This window comes from Tarenaya hassleriana, unplaced genomic scaffold, assembly GCF_000463585.1.
Source record: "Tarenaya hassleriana unplaced genomic scaffold, ASM46358v1 Cleome1, whole genome shotgun sequence".
Taxonomy (NCBI): Eukaryota; Viridiplantae; Streptophyta; class Magnoliopsida; order Brassicales; family Cleomaceae; genus Tarenaya; species Tarenaya hassleriana.
The window spans coordinates 3705246-3714354 of NW_010960187.1; the positions used below are offsets into that span (position 1 = coordinate 3705246).

General features: G+C 46.1%; 5 protein-coding genes across 6 annotated transcripts in view; 2 read left to right on the forward strand and 3 right to left on the reverse strand.

Annotated features, from left to right (window-relative positions):
* The window catches only part of LOC104808960 (equilibrative nucleotide transporter 1-like), a 1778-nt gene extending 582 nt beyond the window's left edge, over positions 1–1196 (forward strand). The window contains exons 2-4 of one of the 2 annotated variants that reach the window (XM_010534831.1): positions 1–89; positions 242–991; positions 1092–1196. In XM_010534831.1, coding sequence (XP_010533133.1) covers positions 1–89; positions 242–972 — 820 coding nt within the window. In that variant the 3' untranslated portion in view covers positions 973–991; positions 1092–1196. Of the gene's footprint in view, positions 90–241; positions 1060–1091 lie in introns of those variants that run through there. The other variant, XM_010534823.1, reaches the window with a different exon arrangement.
* LOC104808945 lies at positions 1027–3615 on the reverse strand. The gene is made up of 4 exons (XM_010534812.2): positions 2692–3615; positions 2322–2507; positions 1890–1981; positions 1027–1786 (listed from the first exon to the last, which is right to left on the reverse strand). The coding sequence occupies exons 1-4, from the start codon at positions 3442–3444 to the stop codon at positions 1198–1200; spliced, it is 1620 nt and encodes a 539-aa protein (XP_010533114.1). The 5' UTR covers positions 3445–3615; the 3' UTR covers positions 1027–1197.
* Positions 3616–4087: 472 nt separating this feature from the next.
* On the reverse strand, positions 4088–5437 carry LOC104808972. Its single transcript, XM_010534845.2, has 3 exons — positions 5233–5437; positions 4856–4974; positions 4088–4391 (listed from the first exon to the last, which is right to left on the reverse strand). Exons 1-3 carry the CDS (start codon positions 5409–5411, stop codon positions 4372–4374), a joined length of 318 nt encoding a protein of 105 aa, XP_010533147.1. The 5' UTR covers positions 5412–5437; the 3' UTR covers positions 4088–4371.
* A 183-nt stretch (positions 5438–5620) lies between these two features.
* Positions 5621–7416, forward strand: LOC104824678 (F-box protein SKIP22-like). Its single transcript, XM_010556791.1, has 2 exons — positions 5621–5641; positions 5687–7416. Exons 1-2 carry the CDS (start codon positions 5621–5623, stop codon positions 7154–7156), a joined length of 1491 nt encoding a protein of 496 aa, XP_010555093.1. The 3' UTR covers positions 7157–7416.
* A 147-nt stretch (positions 7417–7563) lies between these two features.
* LOC104824687 (polygalacturonase 1 beta-like protein 3) overlaps positions 7564–9109 on the reverse strand; it is a 2713-nt gene continuing 1167 nt past the window's right edge. The window contains exon 3 of the mRNA XM_010556801.2: positions 7564–9102. Coding sequence (XP_010555103.1) covers positions 7774–9102 — 1329 coding nt within the window. The 3' untranslated portion in view covers positions 7564–7773. The remainder of the gene's footprint in view (positions 9103–9109) is intronic.

Genomic DNA, 9109 nt, shown 5'->3' on the forward strand with positions numbered 1-9109 from the left:
CGCTCTTATGCAGGGCGGTCTCATCGGCGTCGCTGGTCAGTTACCGGAGAGGTACATGCAGGCTGTCCTCGCCGGAACCGCAGGCTCCGGTAAAATTCCTCTGCCCCCAAGCTTCTAATTTTTCGTTAGATATTTCCCATAACTGGATATTTTTCACAAACATACTCCTTTTCCTTTGTCTTCTAATCACAAACAAATTCATGGGTTCAAACGATGAATTTCCAAACTTTTTTTGATGCAGGGGTTCTTGTTTCATTTCTGAGAATCTTAACTAAAGCTGTATACCCTCAAGATCCAGATGGGCTACGGAAAAGCGCAAATCTTTACTTTGCTGTGGGAATTGTTGTTATGGTCATCTGTTTTGTGTTCTACAACGTAGCAGACAGACTTCCTGTCATAAAGTATTATGATGAACTCAAGAACGAGGCTATAAACGAGGAGAAACAGGCAAAAGGTTCTTTAACAGGATCCGTATGGAGAAAGACCCTCTGGGAAATTGTGGTGAGAGTAAAATCCTACGGCTTTGGGATTGTTCTCATCTACATTGTGACCCTTTCAATATTTCCAGGCTTCATCACTGAGGATGTTCATTCAGAATCTCTCAAGGACTGGTACCCGGTTCTGCTCATTGCGGCCTACAACGTGTTTGACTTGGTGGGCAAGTCATTGACGGCAGTGATTATGCTCGAGGACGAGAAAATTGCAGTTGGAGGTTGCATTGCAAGGCTGTTGTTTTACCCGCTCTTCTGGGGTTGCTTGCACGGTCCGAGGTTTCTAAGGACAGAGATTCCGGTTACTCTTCTTACATGCCTCTTGGGACTCACTAATGGGTACTTAGCGAGTGTTCTGATGATTCTTGCTCCGAAATCCGTTCAGTTGAAACACTCCGAGACTGCAGGTATCGTAACCGTACTGTTCTTGGTTACGGGTTTGGCTGCTGGGTCGATCTTGGCTTGGTTCTGGGTCGTCTGATTCACCCAAAACATACTGGGTATGTAACTGTATTCTACATTCGGCAAACCTGTGTAAAACTCGACTTCATTATTCTTTGAATTGCCATTTCACTAAACCTTGTCTGATACATTTTACAGTGAATCGTGTGTAGGAGTGGAATATATGAATAGGACAGGGAAAGAACCAAACTTCTATGTCGTAGGAGCAGAAGCCACGTGAACTGCTTCTATCTCATATCAGATTTTAAGGATTTCTCAATTTGATTCTGAGCTTTCTAGCGATTTGCAATGCTCTTGGATGGATAGGACGTCTGGTGCCATCAGACTCTTCTACCTCCACCCAGTTGATAACTTTCAGAATCAGAGCTTGTGAAACCTTCGTTGTATCTGCTCCTGCAGTTCCTTTAGATTTCTTCATTCCCTTCTCAAGAGCCTTTTCAATGAACTCCATGAACCAGTTTGCAGCTTCGTTCTCGATCTCCTTTGCCAATTTTATCGTGTTACTTAACCCACCACCAGAAGCTGGGTTCTTGTTCTCGTCGTTTGATTTCAACACCTTCCCTGAACTCTGCTGCTTCAGAGCAGCCCGCCTTTTCGATGATGCAAGTTCAGATCTTTTCTCCTGATCGACTGAGTTGTGAGTGATCTCGTGTAGGATTGAATACGACCCCTCTTCTTCCCTTTGCCTATTGTTTTCAGAATTAGAGTTTTTGTTTCCAGTAGCCAACAGCTCGCTCACCGCTTGAGCTATCTGGTTGTGCAATTCCAAGAATTGCTCGAAGCATAACGCAGGGGCTTCGGTTTCTGCTGACTTGCTCAGATTGGCGAGTGCCCTTTTCAATAAAGCACAAGAACAGATATCAGACCAACAATCCAACTCAACCAACAGATCAAACTGTGGAAAAGGAAGGTTCTTTCGGTTTTTGAGTTTGATACTTGAGATGGCGGACAATGGTTTCAGTGGCGGTAGCCTCTCTCAGTGCCTGGAGGGCTTGCTTCTGAGCCACCTCTCGATGTTGTATGGCTTCCTGTAACAGAAGACTCACACCATTAGATGGAAGACGCTCGCAACTACTGAATTTCAAAAGCTGGAAATTTAACCCAACTACCGATTAGCCACAACCGTTGAATCAATTCGGGGGCGTTAGCCTCTCTCAGTGCCTGGAGGGCTTGCTTCTGAGCCACCTCTCGATGTTGTATGGCTTCCTGTAACAGAAGACTCACACCATTAGATGGAAGACGCTCGCAACTACTGAATTTCAAAAGCTGGAAATTTAACCCAACTACCGATTAGCCACAACCGTTGAATCAATTCGAGATGTGCCTAACCAGAATCTATCAAGTTACCCACCAATCATTTCGAATTACCTTGCTCAGTATGCTCAATCTTCCGGGCAGATTTGAAGGCAGACTGGTGGAATTCTTCTCCGACCTTTCCAGCTTATCGTGCAGAGATTCCTGTCTCTGTGCTTCTCCATTCGCTTCCGTGGAAGCTGCAGCAATGGCGGCTCTTCTGCCGCGCAAACTGGGTGGCGGTGTTGTGTTTTTCTTTTCCTGTCCAAAAGAGAATAAGCTTTGTTTTAGTTCTGTCCTGAAGAGACTCTGTACCTTTTACCAAAGTGAAATTCACAGAACAAAGGATCTGAGTGATTCGACCATTTCTCAGCAATGTCATGCTCTAATTCTTGTATCGTCCTAATTACGATGAAAACGGCAAAGAAAAACAAAATGTACCTACAGAGGATTTGATGGGACTTAGAACAGAAGAAACGGAGATCTTCGTCTCGCAGACACTTCTGCTCCTCGGGAATTTCGAAGCTGTCGGAACGACGCAACTCTTCCTCAGCGCCGCCGGACTGTCTCCTTTCAGATCCGCCATTTTCGTCAAAATCCCGCCTCCGAAGGAACTCCTCACTCCGCCGCCACCGCCGCCAGATCTTCCCCTCGACATTGGAGACGCCGTGAATCTCGCCGAAGCTGGCCTTTTCTTCGCCGGCGTACATTGGTCGAAATCCAACGGCACGGGTTTCAGAACTAGCGGTGACGAACTGTCGCCGTTTTGGCCCCAAGACCCTCTTCTGGGCCTTGATCCAGGCTCCTGACCAGATCTCTCGGCCTTTCCCCTCAGACCCATCAACGGCTCCGGCGTGCCGAGGAAGGGGTGCCGACCGGGGATGGGCTTGGCACCTTTGACGACGGGAACAGGGGAACCTGGCTCGAGCCTGTCGACGTAGATGAACTGACCCAGCTGCATCTTGTTGCTGAGGACGACGTCATCTTGGTCGGAAGGGAGGGTGACGTAAATGGAGTGAGAAGAATCGGAGACTTTGATGAAGAAGCCATGTCTGGGCAAGAGATTCTTCTCGTCGAGATCAACCGGGACGATGTCCGTTACTTGCAGTAGAGAGCTCCGGTGCTCGCCTGTCGGTTTGACCCCTGTTTTCATCCCGTCGAGAAGATTCTGCAGAACCCCCGCCGCCAGAGCCGCCATTGCTGCCGAATTTGAGATTCAGAGGAGAAATTCAGAGATTCAAGAAATGGGTAATGATCAAGAAGAGCCTTTTAGTTTCGTTGATGGGTTGCTGCGGTTGTGGTGAGATTATAAAAGAAATCGGATCTTTTAAAGAAACGGGGCTCTTTTGCGGAACGTTGCGGGCAACGGTCGAATTTTTCTGGTGGGTCTTATGTCTTTTGAATATAATACTAATAATATCCGTAGGATCATTTGGTTTGGTAGTTTCTCACCCATTTTTTATTTGTAGTTGCTCCGACATTGAATGAAATGGCGTCGTTTTTAGCATATTAGGATTTCAGTCACGCCTCAAAGTTAGGTCCTTTAGGAAATATTGACAGTAGGTAGGTAGATCATCTTCCTCGTCCGGTAATGAATTGAACAACCGAGTTTTTTTTTATGATAGCTAACCGGATTGCGTACATGTTTATGTGGGTTTAACTAGCGTTTTAATTACTTAAATTATCCATTAAAGTAAATATATCTCAAAATGTGAAGCAGGAGTTTAACTCAAATTTAATCAGTATTTGTCTTTTTACGACCAAGCAGGCAAGTAGAATGTCACAAAAAGAGTTTCTGTTAAGAGCAAACTTCTGTTGTCCAAAGATTTGAATCGAATAGATAGAGAATCAGCCATAAATTGAATTTTCCCAAGAGAGGGCCTAACATAATTTGTTCACCACAGATGGGTAAATTTATTTCCCGAGCAAAGAGCTAAACAGCCTTCAAATACAAAACATCCAAATAAACACAACAAAACATCCAATTATATGATTTCAGCACCAAAATCTCTTCCAACTCCAACAAAATTGGAAGGGAGAAACACAGGAAAGTAATGCTGACATGAATGAAAACCAATTTCGGTTTCTTGGACTCTTGCAAGGAAATGCGATTCATAGGGCCATGTTATAGCGGTGTTGCGAAACCTGCAAATGCCCGAGACAGTCTACATTAGCCGCTGCATGATATTGCCTAAACACGAGAACATAGCAGAGATTCTGACAATGTAACAGAAAGAAAACAAAAAAAAAGAGAGAAATAGCTTCAATAGAAGTCTTACATATATAATAACATACACAAGGAAAAATGTAAATTTTGAACACATCTAAATGCTTTCTGCTTCTTAAAAATGGAATCACCGACAAAGTTCTACACAACTCGATCAAGTAATCACGGATACGCACTACCCACATAGCATTTAGCATCTAGCTGAAGAGGCCACTTGCTATTAAGAGAGCATTAGACAAGTAGGTAGCTTAAAGATAAGCAAAATCATGTTAACATTGTCTCGCCCCTTGGACGTTTTCGACAAATATCAGAATTGGAAGACAAAACAAAACTCGGCAATGCAGATTTAAGAGCAGGAACATATAGAAGAAAGAAAGCATACCTTCAGACAGACAGCCCCAGTTTTGATTGCTCAGAGATAACAACGAAGTGAACAAAGCTGAGGCAGTAACACTATGCAACGGCATCACTGACAACACTCCTCCCAACTCCACAGGAACCCTAAAAACAGCCATTACACAAAATCATTCTCCTAACAGTGAAGATGACAGGAAAACAAAATCAACTGGAAACAATGGAGATGACATCAACTGATATGGGAATTCTCCGGAACTCGATATTTATTGTAACTATTCATAATCGGATCAGACTTGAAGACCTATAACCGCGGAAATCAGTGAGTACAGAATTAAGTAATGCTTCAAGAATCGACTAAGAAATGTATATTCGGATACACACGGCTAGGGTTTGGCAGCTAACCTGGAGGAAGTGAACCTGCGAAGCGAGAAGCGAGAAGAAGCAGATGAACACTCAGAAACAGAAACTCCAGCAAATTTCAAGTCATTCGAAGCGAAGCGCGCCACCGAAGAACGACCGAGAAGGGTTTTCGCGGACGATGACGCGAACTGTAGGGTTCTTCTCGCGCCGTTGGCCGCCATGATTTCTCTCTCTCGGAAACGACTCTTCAACTTCGGCACGATAACGTGAGGTTTTAGATTCGGGTCGGGCTTGGACCCGATCCAATCCATCGATAATTTTTTATGGGCCTTACATAAGCCCAATGGGTTCAGAATAACATAACCAAGTATTTTTACTTGCTTTAGTTATATATGGGAAACGAAACGAAGAGCCTATATGTTGGGCCTACATGGGCCTGTTTATGGCCCATGTTTCAAACCAACCGAATACAAGTGGACTTGTCGGTTAGCGTTAGGTTAACGCGAAATTCACTCTCGACGATCTCCGGCGAAGGATCAATCCATCGTCTCCTTCCTCCGTTCGCATATCGCTCAATCGTAAGGACGAGTTTGTCGCGCCTTCAGAGGATACGATCCGATCCCTTGGCTTGACATCCAGTGACCTCATATACTACTTTCTCGAACCATCTGCTTTTAATGCATCGTCTCTGGGCATAACTTCATCGTCGGAGGCGCAGCAGAACCCAGTTTGTGATCTTGAAGATTCGTCAGAAAATTTGGGAGATCAGAAAACCCTAGTTCAAGAGTTTGAAACGGTCCGGGAGATTGAAAGCAATTCGACGGGCAACGGATCTGTAGAGCTCGGTGGCGTTCCAGAAAACCATCATCTGAATATGGATGTTCAAAAGCAAACGAAAAGCGATCTGAATTTCGGCGGAGAAGAGCCGATCGCGGTTTCGGGTATGGAAGGGCCAGAGCCTATGGATGTTGAGTTTTACCGCGTGGGTTATGCTGATGCGAAAAGGTTAAGCGAGCCGTTTTTCTTGAAAAAGGTAGTGTTGGAGGAATGTACGGATACGAGTGAATCGATGATCATGGTTATGGCTGTTCATGCGGTGATGTTAGAATCTGGATTCTTGCTTTTGGATCCTGAATCAGGTGTTCGTGCTGAAAAGTTTAGTTTTTCGAAGGAGACTGCGAATTCGATATCACTCATTTATACTCTACCCGAGCTTATTACCCGTAGCGATCCTAATAAGAATGAAACCGTAAGCTTGAAGTTTCAGAGCATAGGTCCCATGCTTGTAGTTTATGGTTCCCTAGGGGGGACAAGTTCGCATAGGGTGTATCTCGATCGCCGTAGGCTTGTCCCGACGATAGATTTGGTCATGGAAACTTTGAAATCTAACAAAGAAGGCTCTTCGAGAATTTACAGTGAGGTTTTTGAGTTTTGGAGGATGGTAAAGGATGGTGTTGCTATGCCATTGTTGATCGGTCTTTGCGATATGGCTGGCTTGGAGCTTCCTCCTTGCTTGATGCGCCTCCCTACTGAGCTAAAGTTCAAGATACTTGAGTCACTTCATGGGGCTGATATCGCCAGAGTGGCCTGTGTGTGTTCGGAAATGCGGTTTGTGGCTAAGGACAATAATCTGTGGAAGCAGAAATGTTTAGAAGAGTGTGGAGATCTTGTAAACAGAGAAGAGTATGCGGTTAGCTGGAAGGCAAAGTTTGCTGCTTTTTGGGAAAAACGCTGGAGGGGTTACAATAGAGTGCCTGGGAGAATCAGGCCGCCTTTTGGTAGGGTTCCTCCGATCTGGAGAGACCCTTTTCCGATGGGGTTTCCTCCAGTCGCATGGCATGATGGAGATCGATATGGCGTTCCTGCAGATCACCTTCCCTTTCGGCTTGGGCATCTAGGAACGGGGATTGGTCAGCTCAGGGGACGGGATTCGTGGCCAAGATGCTATCTCGGAGGACTCAACTAGCCAAGACTTTGTAATTGGAACCGGTAAACCCGACCGTAGGACTCATCATGTCTGGCTCGTAGCTAGCTATGTCTCTTTTTTTTATATTTCATCAGTATATCAGGATTTTCATTTGCCATCTATCATCAGAGGAATTTGCTAACCGCAATCACACCATCGACATAGTATCCGAGTTGCTGATCATCATCGAGATAACTCGTAAAAATTCAGACAGTGTGTTGGTCGAAGAAGAAACTCATGGTTAATAATGGCTTAGATCATGTTGTGTTTCAGTTCTCGTAGTGTGTGTGTGTGTGTTCGCTGCCCCATCCAACAGCCAACCACCTCGTGACCCTCTCTTACCTTTTGATTTTTTTTTTCATTTTATTTTAAAAATTAGATATTATTTAGTCGGTGGCGCATAAAAATTATGAAATATTTGCTTTACTGGTACCACCTGATGGATATACACACATTAATATTTACTCATCTATTGTTTTCCCAAACTAAAAATATGAATACATTCAACAATCACTAACAGGCCTTTTATTGTTACTAGATATATTGATATTATAATCCCTCTATTTAATCCTCGATATAAGCCAAGTGGAAGCCGATCCGACATGGTTAAGCTTCGCCTAGTCGGCGATGGTCCAAGTCATGTCGTTCTCGAATATCCAGTGGCAGACTTCGATCTGTCCCGGCCGCGACCCCAGTGCCACAAACGCTCCGTGACTCGGACCCCATGCTGATGTGTCGATGTGACAGATGGCGACACCATGATTGATCTTGGCTTTGCTTTCTGGATCGAGAAGATCCGATTCGTAGACCCGAACCTTGGGAACCGAGTGGCAGTAATACAGTAGATACGGATATAGACTCTGGTGACACGACACTGATTTGGTCACTTCTCCACCGTTGATTGCTCTGACTTTTCCGATCATCATCTTCTGCTTTGATCCAGCTACGTTCTCCGTCGTGCGGAGGACGATGTTGCGGCCGAGCACCGATGTGGCGAAATCGATCATGTCCTCTGCCGATCCGACGCAGCGTTTCGTCTCGCCTGCGGTCGGAGGCCTCTCACAGTCGCTGAGCGCGTCCGAAATTATGCCCTCCATGGTCGAGTTGTCGCTGACGCGGAAAATCCGTTTGATGTCGGCGATCTTCAAGATCGAGAAGGGTAATTTAGAGATTATGCTCCGGGGTAAGAACGACCTTTTGGGCATTTTATCCCTGATGTCCGGCATCGTAATCACGGTCCCTTCCTTGAGTTTCGCCTCCCTGAAGAACTTTCCCGCCTCCACCCACCTATTTACGGATTTGCCATCTCCGGCGGAGGAGATGGGCATGGTCTGATTGTATCTGGCGAATTCCACGCCGGTTTTGGCGTAATCCTTGAAAGTGGTGTTGACGCCATAGGACTTAAAGGCGACCTTCTGGCTCTCTGCTCCTTTGCCGTAGCCGCTGAAAGTATCTGACCCGGGATTGAAGGTTTTTCCGTAGTTTACGAAATTGACTTTCTCGGCGTTGGAGTTCTTCGCGTACGAGGAGAACGAGTCGTCGCCGACGTTCGCCGTGTCTCTGTAGTTCGAGAAGGCCTCGACGCCGGCATTCCCGGCGGCGCCGTAGTTCCTGAAGTTGTTCTGCGGGACATTGCCATCGCTGCCGTAGCTGGTGAAGGTGTCGTTGGCTCCGTTTCCGTGTTCGGCGTAGTTCGAGAAACCCGACCCGACAACGTTGGACGAGACGGCATACGAGGAGAACTCGTTCGCCGCGCCATTTCCGTGTTTGCCGTAGCTGGTGAAGGATTGACCGGGCCCTGCATTGGCCTCGTGCGAGTATGTCTTGAAGGTCTGAGACCGGATGCTGCTGTCAGAGTAGGAAGTGAAGCGGCTCGTCGGATTGTTGACGCCGGTCTGGTAGTTGCTGAAGTCTCCGCCGCCTCCGGTGGCGGACCGGCCGCATGTATTGAAG

Bases quoted from the DNA above. Each gene is read 5' to 3' on its own strand.
- LOC104824678 (XM_010556791.1), top strand. From the start codon at position 5,621: ATGGGCCTGTTTATGGCCCAT. The intron at 5,642-5,686 runs GTTTCAAACCAA...GGTTAGCGTTAG, and splicing joins TGGGCCTGTTTATGGCCCAT to GTTAACGCGAAATTCACTCT.
- LOC104808972 (XM_010534845.2), bottom strand. From the start codon at position 5,411: ATGGCGGCCAACGGCGCGAGAAGAACCCTACAGTTCGCGTCATCGTCC. The intron at 4,975-5,232 runs GTTAGCTGCCAA...GGCTGTTTTTAG, and splicing joins CGCAGGTTCACTTCCTCCAG to GGTTCCTGTGGAGTTGGGAG. The intron at 4,392-4,855 runs GTATGCTTTCTT...GGGCATTTGCAG, and splicing joins CTGGGGCTGTCTGTCTGAAG to GTTTCGCAACACCGCTATAA.
- LOC104808945 (XM_010534812.2), bottom strand. From the start codon at position 3,444: ATGGCGGCTCTGGCGGCGGGGGTTCTGCAGAATCTTCTCGACGGGATG. The intron at 2,508-2,691 runs GTAGGTACATTT...TCTTTTGGACAG, and splicing joins TAAGTCCCATCAAATCCTCT to GAAAAGAAAAACACAACACC. The intron at 1,982-2,321 runs GTAATTCGAAAT...CTTCTGTTACAG, and splicing joins GATTGAGCATACTGAGCAAG to GAAGCCATACAACATCGAGA.